The following is a 20996-nucleotide window of genomic DNA, read 5'->3' as shown; positions in this document are numbered from 1 at the left end:
GTACACATGCTGATCTGCGGGGTAACAGAAGGAACTCCACAGGTGGAGGGAGAGAGCTAGATGGGACAGAGATGCAGGTGTGAATTGGGAGAGAGAAAACAGTGGGCAGTGTAGGCACAGAGGGGAAGGATCCCCTTCTGTGGAGAGACAAAAGGGAGAAGAGAAGCTGTGGATTGTGGCATTGTGTTAGGACAAGAGAAAAACCTCTCCGGACCAAAGGCTGGGGACTGAGAACTATGGAACTGAAGGTCACAGTTTTCAAAAGTGCCTGACTTTTCTCTGGACCTAAGCTATGGCCTGCACCTGGAGGCCTGGGAGCTGGGGCATGGTAGTGATCTCAGGGGCGCACTGGGAGAGATTAGTCCCCTCTCCCGAGTGCTGTGGGAAGATGATTTATTGCCTCCAAAAGACAAAAGACTTTGCATGCACCAGCCACAGCCCCTTTGGTGAAAGGGCAGAGTGGTCATTCCAGAACCGAGTCCTTGTGGTGCAAGATTCTTGAAGACAGTGAGTTTTGAATCCCAGCTAAAGTGCCTAGGAGAAGCTGGAGACTGTGGAGCAGGAAAAACCAGCCTGTCCTCACTGCTCTGTGAGGGCTGCCTGAATGGCATGGTTTGGGACACCCGGTCTGGGGAGGAGAGATTGGGGGGGGTTCACCATTTTCCTCGAATTCACCCACACGATGGGGCTTCAGGGCACACAGGACAGCGGTCCCCAGGGGAGGTGGGACCTGCTTACACCCAACCCCACCCCTCTATGCCTCCTACCTGCTTATGGACCAGAGTGGGACTGACACTGAACCAGATGGCCTCTCCTCCAGACCACCACAGCCGTGGGTCCCAGGCACCAACAGACAACTCCTGAGGTTTTGAATGTTAGGCTTTCTTTTTCTTTTTTCTTTCCTCTCTTTTCTTGTTCTTTCTACCCTCTTGTTTTTTTGGTTGTTTATTTTTTTTGTTTGATTTTGTTGTTTTTTTTTTTTCCTTTGGAATCAGGCTCATAGTTTCTCGTTTGATTTTTTGTCAAATGTTACTATATATATATTTTTTTTCTTTCTCTGCTTTGTTTAATCAGGCATTTTTACTGTATTCTTTTAATACCTTTTCTCTATCTTTGTCGTCTTTATTTTCCTTTCTCTCTCTCTCTACATTAAGCCTTATAATTTCTTTGATTCTCTGCTTGCTGGTCCCTTCCCACCCTTCATTTTTTTTTTCTTTGTATGGGATCAGGTCCCCTGTTCTTTCCTTTTTTCCAGGGTTACTTCAACGAACAAATCAAAGCACACCTGGTGGAAGGTCTAAACAGTCCAGCACTATGAGAAAGTAAGAGCTGACTGACCAGGGAGATAGAGGAGCCAGAGTGCATACAACTCACTCAGAAACACTTACTGCAGTGCCAGGCCCTGGACAGTGTACGACCCCTTTTTAATACGGTAGTTTTTGCAGGTACAGGACACATAGCAAGCAATTACAATACATAAAATACAGAAACCTAGTCAAAATGATGAAACAGAAGATTCTCCCCAAAAGAAACTCCAGGAAGAAATGACAGTCAAAGAATTGCTCACGACGGATGTAAACAATACAGCTGAACAAGAATTTAGAATAACAGTCACAAGACTGATAGCCGGGCCTGAAAAAAGCATGGAAGACAGCAGAGCATCTAGTGCTGCAGAGATCAAAGACCTAAGAAATAGTCACAGTGAATTAAGAAATGTTGTAAGTGAGATGCAGAATAAACTAGACGAAGAGACAGCAAGGATGGAAGAAGCAGAGGAGAGAGTAGGTGAAATAGGAGATAAAATTATGGACAACAATAAAACAGAAACAAAGAGGGAAAGGAAGTTACTAGACTACTCAGGGAGAATTAGAGACCTAAGTGATTCAGTAAACCAAAGTAATACCCATATCATAGGAGTTCCATAAGAAGAAGAAGGAGAGAAAGGGGCAGAAGGTTTATTTGTACAAATTATAGCTGAGAACTTTACTAATATGGGGAAAGAAACGGGCATACAAGTCTAAGAGGCACAGAGAACTCCCTTCACAATCAACAAAAATAGGTCAACAGCACAACTTATCATAGTGAAACTGGCAAAATACAAAGCTAAAGAGAGAATTCCGAAAACAACTGGGGACAAACAGGCTTTAACCTACAAGGGTAGACACATAAGGGAAGTAGCAGTTATGTCCACTGAAACTTGGCAGGCCAGAAGGGAGTGGCAGGAAATATTCAAATTGCTGAATAGGAAAAAATATGCAGCCAAGAATCCTTTATCCAGCAAGGCTTTCATTCAGAGTAGGAGAGATAAAGCCTTCCCCAGATAAACAAAAACTAAAGGAGTTCATGACCACTAAACCAGCCCTGTAGGAGATCCCAGGGGGGACTCTGTAAGTGGAATGCAGCAAAGACTACAAAGGACCAGAGACATCACCACAAGCGTGAAACCTACAGATAACACAATGACACTAAATCCATATCTTTCAATAATCACTGTGAAAGTGAATTGACTAAATGCCCTCATCAAAAGACATAGGGTATCAGAATGGATAAAGACAAAACAAAAGAAAACAAAACAAGATCCATCTATATGCTGCCTACAAGAGACTTATTTTAGACCTGAGGACACCTGCAGATTGGAAAAATGGGGGGTAGAGAACGATCTGTCATGCTACTGGATGTCAAAAGAAAGCTGGACTAGCTATGCTTACATCAGACAAACTAGATTTTAAAACAAACACTGTTAACAAGAGATGAAACGGGCATTATATCATAATTAAGGGGTCTATCCATCAAGAAAAGCTAACAATTGTAAATGTTTATGCCCCCAGCATGAAAGTACCCAAATATATAAATCAATTAATCACAAACATAAATGTATAGATAATAATACCATGATTGTAGGGGACTTTAATACTCCACTTACAACAATGGACTGACCATCTAGGCAAAAAGTCAATAAGGAAACAATGGCTCTGAATGACACATTGGACCAGATGGACTTAACATATATATTCATAACTTTTCACCCAAAAGCAGAATACAGATTGTTCTCAAGTGCACATGGAACATTCTCCAAAATAGATCACATACTGGGTCACAAAAAAACTCTCAACAAAAGGATTGAGATCATACCATGCATATTTTCAGATCACAATGCTATGAAAGTTGAAATAAACCAGAAGAAAACATTTGGAAAGCCCCCAGATACATGGAGGTTGAAGAACATCCTGCTAAAGAATGAATGAGTCAACCCTGAAATTAAGAAATTAAAAAAAAAAATAGATGAAGCAAATGAAATGAAAACACGATAGTCCAAGCCCTTTGAGATGCAGCAAAGGCAGTCCTAGAAGGAAAATACATTGCAATTCAGGCCTATCTCAAGAAGCAAGAAAGGTCCAAAATACAGAACCTAACCTCACACCTGAAGGAGCTAGAAAGGGAGCATCAAAGAAAGTCCAAAGCAACCAGAAAAAGAGAAATAATAAAGATTAGAGCAGAAATAAACAGAATAAAAAAAAACAGTATAAAAGATCAATGTATCAACAGCTGGTTTTTTTGAAAGAATAAACAAAATTGATAACCCCCTAGACAGACTTCTCAAAAAAAAAAAGAGGACCCAAAATAGATAGCATTATGAATTAAAGATATCACAACCCACACCACAGAAATACAAACAGTTATTAGAGAACATTATGAAAAATTACATGCCCACAAACTGGACAGCCTGGGAGAAATGGACAAGTTCCTATGCATTCACACTGTACCAAACTCAAATGGGAAGAATTGGAAAATTTGAACAGACCCATAACCAGTGAAGAGATTGAATAGGTTATCAAAAAATCTCCCAACAAATAAGAGTCCTGTGTCAGATGGCTCCCCAGGGGAATTCTACCAGACATTTAAAGCAGAGTTAATACCTATTCTGTTCCAAAAAAATAGAAATAGAAGGAAAGCTTCCAGACTCATCCTATGAAGCCAGCATTGCCTTGATTCCAAAACCAGACAAAGACCCCACTAAAAAGGAGAATTATGGGCCAATATCCTTGATGAACATGGATGTAAAAATTCTCAACAAGATACTAGCAAATCGAATTCAACAGTGATTATTTTTTTAATGTTTATTTTTGAGAGACAGAGCATGAGCAAAGGAAGGGAAGAGAAAGAAGAAGACACAGAATCCGAAGCAGGCTCCAGGCTCTGAGCTGTCAGCAGAGAGCCTGACACACGGCTCGAACCCACTAACTGTGAGATCATGACCTGGGCCAAAGTTGTACACTTAACCTACTGAGCCACCCAAGCACCCTAAACTCAACAGTATATTGAAAGCATTATTCACCATGATCACATGAGATTCATTCCTGAGCTTCAGGGCTGGTTCAGTATTTGCAAATCAACCAACATGTTGCATCACATTAGTAAAAGAAAGGATAAGAACCATAGGATCCTGTCAATAGAAGCAGGAAAAATATTTGACAAAATACAGCATCCTTTCTTAACAAAAACCCTCAAGAAAGTCGGGATAGAAGGAACATACGTTAACATCATAAAAGCCATATATGAAATTCCCACAGCTAATATCATCATCAATGGGGAAAACTGAGAGCTTCCCCCCTGAGATCAGGAACACGACAGGGATGTCCACTCTCACCACTGTTGTTTAACATAGTGTTGGAAGTCCTAGCATCAGCAGTCAGGCAACAAAATGAAATAAAAGGCATCCAAATTGGCAAAGAAAGTCAAACTTTCACTCTTCACAAATGACATCATACTTTACATGGAAAACCAGAAAGACTCAACCAAAAAACTGCTAAAGCTTATACATGAATTCAGCAAAGTTGCTGGATATAAAATCAGTATACAGAAATCAGTTGCATTTCTATACACCAATAATGAAGCAACAGAAAGAGATATCAAGGAATCATTCCCATTTACAATTGCACCAAGAACTATAAAATACCTAGGAATAAACCAACCAAAGAGGTAAAAGATGTGTATGCTGAAAACTATAGAAAGCTTATGAAAGAAATTGAAGACACAAAGAAATGGAAAAACATTCCATGCTCATGGATTGGAAGAACAATTATTGTTAAAATGTCAATACTACCCAACGCAATCTACACATTCAGTGCAATCTCAATCAAAATAACACCAGCATTCTTCACAGAACTAGAACAAACAATCATAAAATTGTATGGATCCACAAAAGACTCTGAATAGTCAAAGTAATGTTGAAAAAGAGTACCAAAGTGGAGGCATCACAATTCCAGACTTTAGCCTGTATTACAAAGCTGTAATCATCAAGACAGTATGGTATTGGCACAAAAACAGATACATAGTCCAATGGAATAGAATAGAGAACCTAGAAATGGATCCACAAATATATGGCCAACTAATCTTCGACAAAGCAAGAAAGACTATCCAGTGGAAAAAAGACAGCCTCTTTAGTAAATGGTGCTGGGAGAGCTGGACAGCGACATGCAGAAGAATGAACCTGGACCACTTTCTTACACCATACACAAAAATGAACTCAAAATGTATGAAAGATGTAAATGTGAGACAGGAAACCAAAAACTACAGGAGAGAACAGGTTGCAACCTCTTTGACCTCGGCTGCAGCAACTTCTTACCTGACATGCCACTGGAAGCAAGGGAAATAAAAGCAAAAATGAATTGTTGGGACTTAATCAAGATAAAAAAGCCTCTGCACAGCAAAGGAAATAACAAAACTAAAAGGCAACCAATGGAATGGGAGGAGATATTTGCAAATGATATATCAGATAAAGGGTTAGTATCAAAAATCTATAAATAACGTACCAAACTCAATACACAAAAAGCAAATAATCCAGTGAAGAAACGGGCAGAAGATACGGATAGACACTTTTCCAAAGAAGACATTCAGATGGCAAACAGACGCACGAAATGATGCTCAACATTGCTCATCATCAGGGAATTACAAATCAAAACCACATCGAGGTACCACCTTATGCTGGTCAGAGTGGCTAAAATTAACAACTTAGGAAACAACAGATGTTGGCAAGGATGTGGAGAGTGTTACCCTCTTGCACTGTTGGTGGGAATGCAAACTCATACAGCCACTTTGGAAAACGGTATGGGGTTCCTCTAAAAATTAAAAATAGAATTACCGCTACAACCTAGTAATAACACTACTAGAAATGTATCTAAAGGATACAGGAGTGCTGATTCGAAGGGGCACATGCACCCCAATGTTTATAGCAGCACTATCAACAATAGATAAATTATAGAAAGAGCCCAAATGTCCATCAACTGGTGAATGGATAAAGAAGATATGGTATATTGCACAACGTGGATGGAACTGGAGGGTATTTTGCTAGGTGAAATAAGCCAGTCCGAGAAAGACAGATATCATATGCTTTCACTCATATGTGGAATTTGAGAAACTTAGCAGATGACCATAGGGGAAGGGAAGGAAAAATTAGATACAAAAAGGGAGGCAAACCGTAAGAGACTCTTAAATACAGAGAACAAACTGAGGGGTGATGGCGGTGGGGTAAATGGGTGATAGGTATGAAGAAGGCACTTGTTGGGATGAGCACTGGGTGTTGTATACAAGTGATGAATCACGGGAATCTACTCCTGAAGCCAAGACTGCATTTATGTTAGCTAACTTGACAATAAGTAAAATATTAATAAAAAAGAAAGAAAGAAAACATAGACATTTTAAATTTCACAGGGCTTGGAACTGGGCAGATGTGACTGCATGAGATAGGAAGACACTAAAGAAAGCCTCAGGTCTCTGTCTTGAGTGACTGGATAATGGATCCAAGGGCAGAGGTGGCCAGCCCAGAGAAGGAATTATGTGTTGGATGCATAGAGTTAGATTTACCTGTGGAAAGTCCATGTGGATCTTCCAGGCAGTTAGATACCAGAGTCCAATCCTATGGAAAAATAAAATCAGACTCCTCTGATGTTTTTCTGCCATAAGTTATCAAGTACTTAAGGGCAAAGCAACACAACTTAAGGAGAAATATTGCACAAATTGTGAGATGCTGACCTTCATGTAAGAGCCTTGAAGGTTTTTGTTTTATTACTTCCCCCAAATAGAAGTGACTTTTCAGAGTCTATATCTAGATAATTTTTGAAGTATTTGGAAAAGGCTTATTTTGCTATTATTCTAAATTACCTGTTATTGACATTTTGGAATCTATTTTAACTCTTTAGGTTTAAACCACAGGTATATTGAAAGAAAAGGCAGTGGTTTAGAAGAAAGAAATTAATCAGATCAGAGTAGTGTGCCGATGTGATGAGATAGATTATGTTCTTCCGGAGTTAATATCTGTTGGTTGAATAATACCAAGTTAATTAATAATAATGGAACGAATTGTATCCCTCCACCCCCCACACACAAAAAATAGCCTAACATTACCATTCTTTTCTTCTGATAGTTGAAACCTTGGATATATGAAAAACTGTCATGCCCAAGGGGAATCAGAATGGTTCTTGAAATTTCTTCCAATCTGGTGATTCTGATTTTTAATGAAAAAGTAAAACAATAGTGTATTTAATACTTTAATCCAATTTATTGAAATATGAATGACAACATGAAATCATTTAACAAATACTGAGTCCCAACTGTTTCTTTTTTTTTAAATTTTTTTTAACGTTTTTATTTATTTTTGAGACAGAGAGAGACAGAGCATGAAGGGGGGAGGGGCAGAGAGAGAAGGAGACACAGAATCGGAAGCAGGCTCCAGGCCCTGAGCCATCAGTCCAGAGTCCAACGCGGGGCTCGAACCCACGGACCGTGAGATTGTGACCCAAGCTGAAGTCAGACGCTTAACCGACTGCACCACCCAGGTGCCCCAGTCCCAACTGTTTCTAAGGCACTGAGTACTGGGCTTCAGGATAAAGGAAAACAAAGTCTCTGACGCATATGTTTTCAGAAGAGGGGAATGTGTATCATGCTGTAAATATATAAACACATGAACATGTCAGGTAGAGATAAATGTTGTGAAGAATAGAAGTGAGTTGAATAGATGGAGAGTAAAGATGGCAGCAGGCATGCTGTTTTGTAAGGAATGGTCAACGTATTCAAAATAAAATGGGGCATCTGTTGGATCAGTTGGTAGGCATCCGACTTTTGGTTTTCTGCTCAGGTCATGATATCGTGGTTTGTAAGATTGAGCCCCACATCGGGCACTCTGCTGTTAGTGTGGAACCTGCTTGGTTTTCTTTCTCCCTTTCAGCCTCTGTCCCTCGCTCACACACATGTTCTCTCTCTCTCAAAATAAATAAACATTAAAAAAGATACCCATACTTTAAAAAAGAATATATAGATTTGCATTTATGCAACATTTACAAAACTAAGGAAATTTCACCTGGTAGTGTTTTTAAGCTTTACTTCCAGAGATATATTTCAAACTATTGAAAGTGGCCTGGGTATGTATTTATATGAATGTAATGTTAAAAATGGGTGCCTGGCTGGCTTAGTATGTAGGGCATGTGACACTTGATCTTAAGGTCATGAGTCAAAACCCATGTTGAGCATAGAGCTTACATAATACGATGTACGAAATAGGAAATTATTTTTTTTCAAAATAGGAAATTATTTTTAAAACTTAAAGCTCATGTGCAGTAGAGTACTGTGTAGCCATTGAAAATTTCATTGAAGAAAAATTTAGCAGAAAAAATACTGGAATAATATATATAGAAAAACATTGAGTATTTTGAAAACTATGTGGTATAATTGTATATAATGTAAATGGCCTTTTTTTGCTTTCATATATGATATAAAATTTTTACAGTGAGTACATATTTTATGATAATAAAACAACTTATTTTAAAATATCAAACCCTTTAGATTACCACTTAAATTAATGGTCACTTCACGGGCGCCTAGATGGCTCAGTCGGTTAAGCATCCAATGTCAGCTCAAGTCATGATCTCATGGTCTGTGGGCTTTAGCCCTGCACTGGGCTCTGTGCTGACAGCTGAAAGCCTGGAGCCTGCTTCACATTGTGTCTCTCTCTCTCTTTACCCCTCCCTCTGCTCACACTCTGTCTCCCTGTCAAAATAAAATAAAGACATGAAAAAAAAATTAATAGTCACTTCAGTGTATTTAAATAGTAATCAGTAATCACTTAAATATTACTACTGCTTTTAAAAGTCACTATGCAAAAAGATTTGATTGAAATGGAGAGAGCTTCAAAATCATAGCAAATCATGGGGCGCCTGGGTGGCGCAGTCAGTTAAGCATCCGACTTCAGCCAGGTCACGATCTCGCGGTCCGTGAGTTCGAGCCCCGCGTCAGGCTCTGGGCTGATGGCTTAGAGCTGGAGCCTGTTTCCGATTCTGTGTCTCCCTCTCTCTCTGCCCCTCCCCGTTCATGCTCTGTCTCTCTCTGTCCCAAAAATAAACGTTGAAAAAAAAGTTAAAAAAAAAATCATAGCAAATCTTTGTGAAATCAGCTACTAAGAAATACTTCATAAATTTGTGTCCTTTTTCTTTCAGTCATCTGTTTGTGTGAAAGGATATAAAATACAGATAGATTACAATGATGTATATTTACAGAAAAACTATTTTGTACTTTCTAAAAAGCAAACTAAAAAAACAAGCTGTAAGTTTCTCAGTACCATGTGAATTTGGGGCTTCTTGGAAAAATGTCTGAGTTCTACATTCAGGGCAAGGACATTGCAAGATGAAGTTAGAGAATTTTGTAGTGCCAGGAAGTGAGGAATTGAGTGAGTGAGTAAGAGAGAGAGAGAAAGAGAGAGAGAGAGAGAACGCGAAGGGGGGGGGGGGGGGCAGAGCAGGAGGTGCCACAGGGCAAATAGACGAAAGAGATGGTCTGAAAGAGCTCCTGATGGCCAAAGCTGGAACACTTTGAGTACTGGCAGTATTCAGTTCAGCTAAAAGAATAAACATGTGCAATCCCACAGTGATATACATGAGTAAATGAATAGAACAAATCTTCCTTCAGAAGAATTCCAAGCAATACATGTAGATACTTCTGTCTCCATGAGGTGGAGTTAATTCCCCTTACCCTATGTATGGACTGAACCCTGGTGACTCACTTCCCCAGAGAGTAAAAGGAAAACAAAACAAAAGGAAAAACAGTAAGGCGGCAGATATCACCTTAGCCAACGTCACTAGGGAGAAGTTACGTTGAGATGGTGCTTCCCCTGGTAAGTGATGACACCGCAAGTCTATGGTGGTCTCCCCAAACAGCTATAACACCAGTCCATTCCTCAAAAATTCAGACCTACGTAGGCTGAGGAAGAGTCAACAAAATATGAGACTGGTAGTCTTCTAAAGTGTCAGAGTTACAGAGGACTGAGAAACTGTCACCAATTGGAGGAAACTAAGGAAACATGCTGACTGAATGCATTGCGAAATCCTGAAAAAGAAAAGACATTTGTGAAAGCTGGTGAAATCTCAACATGGTCTGTATTTCAATGAATAGTGTTCTAAGTTAATGTCTTAGATTTGACACACATTCAGGTTACGTACAGTGTTAACAGTAGAAGAAGCTGAGTGAGGGTGTATGGGAACCCTGTTCTGTTTTTGGAACCTTTTCTGTTTATCTGAAATTATTCCAAAATAAAAGTTTTATTATAAAGAAAATAGCAAAAACAAATTCTCATTGAAGAAATTGGACATCCGACTGATGGTATGTTTTTAGCTAGCAGAAATCCTCTTTTGGAAAAAAAGTGACATAAAAACTAATGTTTATTGACAAAAACCAAACAATAGAGTGTAATCCATATGTTTGTGTATATATATACGTATATATGGATTATATAGGTTTGTTATATACATATACACACACATACATATTCTGTGTATGCAGATTCAAATGATCAGAAATGGACATTATGAGCGGCACCTGAATGGCTCAGTTGGTTAAGCGTCCAACTTTGGCTCGGGTCATGATCTCACCATATGTGAGTTTGAGCCCTGCATCTGGCTCTGTGCTGATAGCTCAGAGCCTGGATCCTGCTTCCGATTCTGTGTCTTCCTCTGTCTCTGCCCTTCCCCTGCTTGTGCTCTCTCTCTCAAAAATAAATAAACTAAAAAAAATTAATAAATGGACATTATGAGTAGCTATTTCAGTAAAATAGAATTATGTCCTTTTGATTTTGTTCTTTTTTTAATTTTTTTTAAACGTTTATTTTTGAGACAGAGAGAGACAGAGCATGAACGGGGGAGGGTCAGAGAGAGAGGGAGACACAGAATCGGAAACAAGCTCCAGGCTCTGAGCAGTCAGCACAGAGCCTGACGCGGGGCTCGAACTCACGGACCGCGAGATCGTGACCTGAGCCTAAGTTGGACGCTTAACCGACTGAGCCACCCAGGCGCCCCATCTATTTTGTTCTTTAACCCTTTTGTATTCTCAGTTCTTTTGCAAGAAAGTGAAATATTTATAAGAAAACAGGAAATCAGAAGTAGTTCCTAAGTACTTATTTTGGAGTGCTGTATTCAAATACATTTTTATTTCTTTCAAACAAATAGGCTAAATTACCATTTCAAATTATATATATGCTTACTTTATGTAAGTGGCTTGGTGCATGAAGGTCAGTAAAACATGAATTAGCTAAAACATACAATTTCTCAACTAATATTTGTAAATATTATTTATCCAAAACTCAAGCTGCTTATCAGTCAACATTCTGAACCATAACCAAAGGAAATGACATTCTTGTCTCTCTCTCTCCACCCCTCCATACACACACACGCACACACACACACACACCTATGCATATATCTATATAGAATGATGTTTGGATAATTCCTCACATTAAATAGGTGGGTAGGTGGGTAGATGAATAACTGTAAAATGTAGAAGGATGTGCACCAGCCTTTTGCCCATATTGATCATATTGGTGATCTCCTATGTTCAGAATTTACTTTCTACATCTCTGTTTCTGTATTAATTTCCTTTCAATTGGAAACATACATTATATTTTAGTAAAAAAATATAGCAAAGATAGTTTTTAAATATTAAAATCTTTAGATGGTAAACCCTCCTCCAAAATATCCAAATTCAGAAAGTAAAGACTAACAATGAAATTAAAATAAAAAGAAAAGAAAACAGCCTTCTCTACCATGACATTTTGATGAATTGGGCACGTTACCAGCTCTCTGAGTTATTGTTAGAAACAGAATCGGGGAAGCACTGTGATTTTGCATTCAGTCTTTGACTAGCCATTGTTGTTGTTCAGATTGCTTAAACAGTTCAGCCATACATATTTAATCACTGCATAGAAAACTTAATTCTAGGGAGTGATAAGCAATCAGGGTAATAGGGGTGGGGGGGAAGGTGGCTTGTCCCAAAATAAGCACAACATAGTATTAGATGTCAAATGAAATTTAAATATATTTTTGTAGGAAATAGAATTAAATTCTGATAGTTTTTATAATATCCCAGACTCTCTTCAGAGTGTACAGTATGTTTTTCTGTAAGAATTTTATATCACAGATTATTTAGAGGAATTTTGTAATTTCAAAGACCACTCTAAGCTCACGTCCACATACTGATATGCAAGTTTTAACTTAGTCATAGGAGAACAGCTTTGGTTTCATAATGCAAGAGAGCTGGCTTGCAGAGCATTTTATCAGTTTCTCGAATGACCATTGACCACTTACCATTTGTCAGATGAGTGTTGGTCCACATGAATAGGGTTCCTTTATGTGTTTCTTAATATTCTAGGGCTGCATGAAGAGATCAACCATGCCCATCCTTCTTCTCACTTTTTCCATTGTCCTAAAAGTGAGGACGAGAGGCACCAACATTTGTGGTATTCTGTGCCTGGAACTGATTGTAGATTTTGATTTAGAAGAAGATAGCAGAGGGGTGAATTCTTTCTTCTATCTAAGCTCAGGGAACATTTCCTTCCTGAGAGATGAATGGGGAATATTTTATGTCAATTAATATATATTGAAGGTGTATAAAACAATGATGTGTCTATTATTCAACTGTCACTGACATGAAATTGACTGCAAAATTACTTTCTGGAGTTCAGAATTTACTCCCTCCTCCTGACTTTTCGTTTATGTACTTTTCAAGACAAAAAGTAATTTCTCCTGACTGCTGGATTATAAATTCAACCTGGGATTTTATAATCATATTCCACTTTTTTTCTCTCTTACCTCTCATCACAGATGATAAAGATATTGCAATTGCAATTCAGCTGTGAGAGTATAGATGATTAAGCTAAAGTCTAATTGGCTTTGCAGTGTTAGCAGAAGCCTAAATTTAATGGTTGGTTTTTCCCCCATAGTAAAATAAACCTCTGTGATTTACAGCCTTCAAGAACAGAATTCTGTTGATTAAGAAGGTCTTTTTATGGACGGTAATGAATTGACTATATGGATGAAAATTTAAAGTGCAAAGTTATATTTTTCTTTCTGAACTTTGTAGAATGCAACAATTCTCTAATTAAATAAGAACTAAATAGGAGCAAAACTTGTAATGGCAAGTGACGCACAAAGTGGATGTGGCCGTGGTGACTACATTCTGTCCCACCACTGAAGCTACCATGGGGTGGCCCGCTTAAAGTATTCCCTGTGGCAACTGAAGCAAACGAGTGCCAGAGAACTAGGACAGGAGATGAGAAAACATTTCTTCAGGAGACTTTAAACTTGTTATTATTTTTCTCCAATGTCACTCAGGTATTCTTTAGCAAGACCTTGCCCCAAACTGAGAGGCGGGCTTCATTCAGGCTTGTAATTCTAAAGTAATTAAAGCTATCTAGTTTGACTAGGTTTTGTTTTATTTTTTAAATTTGTTTTTGATGTTTATTCATTTCTGAGAGAGAGAGAGAGAGAGAGAGAGAGAGAGAGCGTGAGCACGAGCTGTCTCTGGGGGAGGGGCAGAGAGGGAGACTTAGAATCCAAAGCAGGCTCCAGGCTCTGAGCTGTCAGCGCAGAGCCCGAAGTGGGACTCGAACCCACGAACTGTGAGATCATGACCTTAGCTAAAGTCAGACGCTTAATAGACTGAGCCACCCAGGTGCCCCATGACTAGGTTTTCTATTATTTAAAAGTAAAAGCTAAAAGGAAAGGATTTTTACAAATATTTTTAATGACAAAGGTCTAATTATAACTAAGCTTCTGTTTGTACTCAAAACTTGATATGAATAATTACAGTTCATCTTTGAGCCATCCCATGGATTGGGAATTTACTAACCAATAGTGCATAATAAGTAAGATACATTTCATTTTTCTTTCTGGTGTGAGTAAGTAGCAATTATGAAACTAATCCACTCCCCCCCATCACCTGTTTCTAAGGATGGTGACAAAATTGTTCATGCTTCCAAAAAGTTTATGTAATTTTATGTCTTCAATAAAATTCTCTAAACTCAAATTAGAGTTACTCTAGTCAGAGATGAGGCTAGATATTTGTTCTTGTAACACATATATGGGTAAGGATGTCTTTGCTCATGGTAGGAAAAAACATGGGCAGTCTGTCTCTCTCTTCCAAAGAATGCAGCTAACAAGAAATTTCAGGCAGATGTGAGGTCCAAGAGCAAATAGTAAGAAGCTTCTTAAAGTTCAATTAGCTATAAACTCTGGGTACTACCATAAAGGCTACTGAAAATGGAGTTGAATATAAACCATTAGAAAAATGAGTACACCCTCAAACCTTGCATTCCAGGATCCTTTATTCTTATATCAAAAAATAAATTTGTGAGTGAAGTGTATATTTAAAAACCATGAGTAGCCCCATTTGAGAAAGATAATATTAAAATCTCATAATATATCAAAGATTTTTAAAAAATTACTTTTTTCCAGTAAACTCCAGACTCCCAAGTTAATATTTGAAGCATATAAATAATTAATGGAATTTATGTTGTTAGTATTATAATTGAAGTAAGATTTTATGCTACTAAAGGTCCCTTTGATCATTTTTTATGAATACCCTCCATAAAATTGATTTCAGAACACATAAGCCAAAAGAAGAAATAGAACAAGAACCAGGACTCCAGATTTTTCAGGAAAAAAACTTCTTTCTCATTTATTCTGTGCAGACATCCATTGGAAGTGGGTGTATTTTGCAGTGGGTAGCGACATATAAGAATTGAAATAAAATGTTACTTGTTTCTTCTTTTAGGGGCTGATGTTATCAACTTTGATGGCCACGTTGTGTTACCATATAGATTCAGAAACAAGAAGATGAAAACACTTAAAGATGTCATCGCCTTGAAATTTAAAACCTCTGAAAGTGAAGGGGTGATCTTGCATGGAGAAGGACAGCAAGGGGATTACATTACCCTGGAACTGAAAAAAGCCAAGCTGGTCTTCAGCTTAAACCTAGGTATGTTCTGACTTTTGGCCCCATTCTTTCCTTTTATTAGTATTCCCATTAGTAAAAGGTTAATGTTCCTTAATCCTTAAAACGTAAATTATAAAAAAAAAGCAGTTTCTGTTATGTTTTGTTTTTTTTTTTTTAATTTTTTTTTTTAGCGATTATTTATTTTTGAGACAGAGACAGAGCATGAACAGGGGAGGGGCAGAGAGAGAGGGAGACACAGAATCGGAAGAAGGCTCCAGGCTCTGAGCCATCAGCCCAGAGCCCGACGCGGGGCTCGAACTCACGGACCGCGAGATCGTGACCTGGCTGAAGTCAGACGCTTAGCCGACTGAGCCACCCAGGCGCCCCTCTGTTATGTTTTCAATTCATTTTTTTAATCCATAGTGGGTTAATCCATTTTAATTCGCATATACTTATTCATTAGAAAATAATTATTACATTCTTGGCCTAAGCAAGGTACTATACTAATATCTGAGATATGGTGGTGAGCAAATAGAGAAGGTCCTTGAGTTCATGAAATTTATGACCTAGTGGAGGAGTCAGATGATATCTATTATTTTAAAACAACTGGATCAAAAGCAATGACTTCAAATAATGATAAGTATTATCAGCTCCATTAAATAGGCTAAGATGATAAAGGATACTAGAGGCAAGAATGGTCAACTTTGGAATAAGTATTGAGGAATATCCTTCCCGGGAAGATACTCAAGCTAAGATCTCAGTTATGACTAAAACTAGCCATGAGAATGTTGAGGAGAAAAAGCAGTCCAAGGTAGCAATCCCTACTGATGAAAATCTCGCCTGCTCGGGGAGCAGGAAGGAGGCTGGTTGGGGTGGATGAAATGAGTCAGTGGGAGAGAAGACAAAATCTGGAAGTTGGGGATTGTTCAAATCCTATTAAGATGCTGTACGGCATGGTAAAGGTTTTAGATATTATTCTTTAAGGAAGAGAAACTATAGGTAGGCTTTAAACCATGTGGCCTCATGATCTTATTTTTAAAAGTTTTGCTGAGTCTTCTGTAAAATAAAATGCTTCCGTTTGCACGAGAGGCAAAGCCAGACTTCCGCATCATGCAAGTGAGCGATGGCCCTGGCTTGTGGAGGTGGCCGTCAGCAGAGATGCAGGGAAGTAGGTCTAGTTGGGACATGATTTTAGCGGTAAGTTCAGCCTGCTTGGTAATTAGAAAGAAAGAGAATTAGCGAAAGAGAATTCCTCGACACCTAATGGATGTAAGTGCCGTTTTCAGAAGTAGAGACGACTCTGTTTTCTCTATAGAGTGTCTTCTAAGAAAGGATCATGAGTTTCTTCTAATAGAGGAGGTCTAAAATGGACATGGTGCATTTCAGTTGCCTGTTAGACACAGGGGGTTGCATGTATGAGATTGAGAGAAGGTGTTACATGGTGTTACATGAGGGGAGTGGACCGTGGCAGGTGGAACCAGTGGTGTCAGAGACCAGGAAGAGAAAAGATGTGGCTGATGTTTCGGATTCACCTAAGATGTCACGAAGAGGAAGACAGGCAGGTGAATATTGGCTGACGCCCCGTAGAAGTTACTGCTCTTTCTCTCCGTGGAATAGAAAGGACAGTAGTTTTATTGACATAGGTTTAAGAGAAGATAAGAAACGTGGAAGCGAGTTTTTCAAACATAATCAACTAGAAATCGGAGAATCAGGAATCAGAGAAATGAAATATTGCCTGGAAAAGGAGTTGAACTAGAGTGAGTTACTCTTTGGTTTGGTCTTTTGTTGTTTTCAAGCGTTTTAAGCCTTTTGTTTGGCTAAAAATTTCGGGATTTATGTAAGAACTTTTTGAAGGGCATCATACAAATTCCATAAAGTCTTCTGTTATAAAGAGTAACAGAATTCTACAAAAATTTACATCTAAAATATATTAATAGCTGAAATTCTCATGTTAAATGCATCCCAGGAGAAAGCTACAAAACTAAAGATTAGAACATGAAAACAGATCCTGCCTCTTTCACATGCTTATCAGTCTGAGCGGTCCAAACGTACTAAATTTTATTACTTTGAAAATCAGTATTATACTAAAAAGGACAGTTTCTTTTTTTTAAGTTTATTCATTTATTTTGAGAGACAGAGAGCGACAGAGAATATGAGCAGGGGAGGAGAGAGAGAGACAGAGAGAAAGAGAATACCAAGCAGGCTCTGCACTGTTAGCATGGAGCCTGATGTGGGGCTCGAACCCACGAACGTTGAGATCATGACCTGAGCCGAAACCAAGAATTGATTGTTTAACCGACTGAGCCACCCAGGTGCCCCACTCTAAATCATTTTTGAAACAAGTTTAAATAGAAGACGAAAAGCAGAAATGGGTGGGGAGAGGTTTGATAACAGAAAATAAAATCTAAACACTTGAACAAATATGCATACACACACACACACACACACACAGAGCAGTTGAATTATATCTAAGGATCTTCATTTTTTCAACCCTTTCTCCTTTTTTTTTTCTAAAGTGAAACACAGAGAGAAGCCTTTTAAAAGCCATGTGCTTTATATAGGTGTGATGTTACTGTTCTGAAGCAAGTACCCGATCCTGTGACCTCACAGAATGATCATTACCTTTTCACTGCAAAGCAGTTTACTTGCAGATTTATTGATTGACTGGAATTTATGACAGTCAAGGAAATGGACTCACTCAGAGGTCCACTGTGCCTTTTGAATGCCATTACCTACATATCAGGCATATCTAGCTGCTGCTGAGTCTTGTAGCCATTTAAAGTAATTTAAAGGAATAAAATTGAGTGTGTCCTTTCACTTAGACTTGTTCATGCTTTTCTTTCTCCCTCTCTGCCCCACCGCCACATGTCCATACACAATCATGGTCACAATCCCGGCACGTTTCATTTCATCACCAGAAGGAAAGAAAATCCGATCTAGGAAAACTATAGAAAATGTCAGGTGGAGACATCATTAGCATCCTAACTTTGAGAAAAGAAAAAGAAAGAATTCGATGCTCTAATCAGTTGTGTGTTTCTCTTATTTCTGTCATTCTATTTATTCTGAAACCATGATATATTTTTATAGCATTTAGTTTTGCCTGACCACGGAAAGCAATACTTGATTAGGCAAAATAGAAGGCAGTATAAAACGTGTGAACGGTAAACAGAGAAGACTTGAGTAAACATTTTGGATTCTTGCACCCTTTCACTCTCATTTATGGCCTTATTGCCATAAACTAGATTAATGCCACAGATACCTTTTTGCAAGTTTTTATTTTAAAATATAACTCGAGTTAATTTTCCGTGCAAGTAAATATTACACTGTGCTTAAAATGACCGCTTTTGGAGCCAGTGAGAACTGGAAACCGTCATGCTGTGTTTCCTTGACCGATAATAAAAATAACAGCAACGATGAAAGACGGTTAACAGGTAACATGGTGTAGCGAGTGCTCACTCTTTGCCAAGAAGTAAGTTGAGTTCTTTGCGTGTACTAATTACTTTAATCGTCATAGCAACCTTGTAAAGCTGCCGCTCTTCTTTTCTCCATCTTACACGTGAGGCAGCATATGTGCAGGGAAGCGGCCAGCTCGCCCAGGATGATGGCGCGAGCCGCTGCTGGAGCCAGTGTGAGAACTCGGGCACTTTGCTCCAGAGCCATGGGCACTGACTCTGTAAGGAACCCATCAGATCTAGCGGAATTCATGGCACCGTGGGGAGAAAAGCTCATTTTTTTTGTTCTTAAAGGAGATGTTTCCCATTTTTAATAACTTTTATGTATTTTGAGTATGCAACTGTTTTTAAGCATAGTTATGCATGCTGGGCCCTACGGCAGTGTCAGGAGATGGGACTTTTGAGGGCAACGCCAGCCTATGGCTGTAAATGAAAAGTCCGCTGCCCCCCAGGGTCACTGTGGTGTCACTGCCTCATTTCTGTTCGTCCCACGACTCAGGAAGCAACCAGCTCGGCCCCATCTACGGCCACACGTCTGTGACGACCGGAAGTCTGCTGGACGATCACCACTGGCACTCTGTGGTCATCGAGCGCCAGGGCCGGAGCATCAACCTCACCCTGGACAGGGGTGTGCAGCACTTCCGCACCAACGGAGAGTTCGACTACCTGGACCTGGACTACGAGGTGAGCGCCAGCACGTGGCTGTGGCGGGAGGGCCCTGGGGACTGCCACCGTCCCCCACGGCTCTGCCGGGAGACCGTCAGGCACGTCAGGCACGTAGCTGCCAACGCCGTTTTCGACTCCGGGGAAGTCTCATCTTTCAACTTCAGGGCCCAATCTATTCACGCTGTCATTTCATTCGTTTCTGAATTTCTAGTTTTTAATTGTATTTGAAGTGTTTTAAAAATCTTGGTACCAACGTAATCATTTGAAGGGAACAGACCATCTGTCCTGTCATCAGGGCAATTTAGTAAGTCCAGAATCAAATACAAGATGTAATCTGTCCATTGTTAGTTAATTATGCTATAAATCACCCATTCTTCTTGAGGGTGGATGGACATCGTATTATAAACGCAGGGCTGCCTAATATTTATTACAAAATATTGACTGAGAAATTCCAAGTTCTGATTTATATTACGTCATTTATGAATTCATGACTGTAGATAGTTCCTCAGTCAGGTTCTATTTTCTCAGATATAATTATCATATAAGAAATAAAGTAAATATAGAATATTTTAAGAGGTTGTTCATAAATAAGAGGACATATTTTACTCCCTAAATGACCAACGATTAAAAAAAATTGTTGATCATATCGATCCCATAAAAACTATATAGTCCCATATTATACAGGTTGGCATTTCAGGTTTTTTAATAAATTATTTGGAGAGCAGTTCAACCTTAAAATGTCCACACAAAATGTTAATCACATATAGAGATAAGAGTTCTAGAAAAACAGTGTTACATTTTCTAGAAGAAAAAGGATGACAATGAAAAAAAAGAGAGTAGCACTAAAATAAATAGGATGAAATATTATTCAGCAAGAGGTTTCCAAACTTTCTTACTTCGCAAAACTCTCAGTGTGTTATTAATTTTTCCACAGCAGTCCTAGACTATTCTGTAATAGTTTGAGCCAAACAACTTAATATATGTTTATAGCCTAACAACTCAGGAGCCCTTTGAAAAAAATGCAGCTAAAATAAAAGAAAAAATGTACCTTCGTATGAAAGAAAGAACAATGGTTACTTGCCGATGGGCGGCGTGTTCCTGTGCTGTCTAGCTCCTCAGATTTTGGAATCAGATTTGACTGCCATTCTCGTCTTCTGTCCCACTTTTACCTTCATGTGACACTGTTTTTATCAGAGAAACAGCCAAAAACTCATGTTCACAAAGACAGGAAATCATCAAAAGCAGTGTAGTAGGATGTTGGAACGGTGAACTAGTTCAAGCTAGCGTTTCACATAATGCCCAGAACATGTCAAATATCACTGTGTCTTCTTTATATTTTTTTTTTCAACGTTTATTTATTTTTGGGACAGAAAGAGACAGAGCATGAACGGGGGAGGAGCAGAGAGTGAGGGAGACACAGAATCGGAAACAGGCTCCAGGCTCTGAGCCCTCAGCCCAGAGCCCGACGCGGGGCTCGAACTCACGGACCGCGAGATCGTGACCTGGCTGAAGTCGGACGCTTAACCGACTGCGCCACCCAGGCGCCCCCACTGTGTCTTCTTTAAAAATATAAAGTGTAGGGGTGCCTGGGTGGCGCAGTCGGTTAAGCGTCCGACTTCAGCCAGG

The 20996-nt window shown here is 39.1% G+C and overlaps 1 protein-coding gene across 1 annotated transcript in view; it reads left to right on the top strand.

The window, feature by feature from the left end:
• The window catches only part of CNTNAP2 (contactin associated protein 2), a 2003978-nt gene that overhangs the window by 894836 nt on the left and 1088146 nt on the right, over positions 1–20996 (top strand). The window contains exons 5-6 of the mRNA XM_040471688.1: positions 15091–15294; positions 19204–19388. Coding sequence (XP_040327622.1) covers positions 15091–15294; positions 19204–19388 — 389 coding nt within the window. The remainder of the gene's footprint in view (positions 1–15090; positions 15295–19203; positions 19389–20996) is intronic.

Source organism: Herpailurus yagouaroundi, unplaced genomic scaffold, assembly GCF_014898765.1.
Source record: "Herpailurus yagouaroundi ecotype Mexico unplaced genomic scaffold, PumYag 100, whole genome shotgun sequence".
Taxonomy (NCBI): domain Eukaryota; kingdom Metazoa; phylum Chordata; class Mammalia; order Carnivora; family Felidae; genus Herpailurus; species Herpailurus yagouaroundi.
Note: the sequence above shows the minus strand (reverse complement) of the source record. Positions and strands in the feature narration are given on the sequence as shown.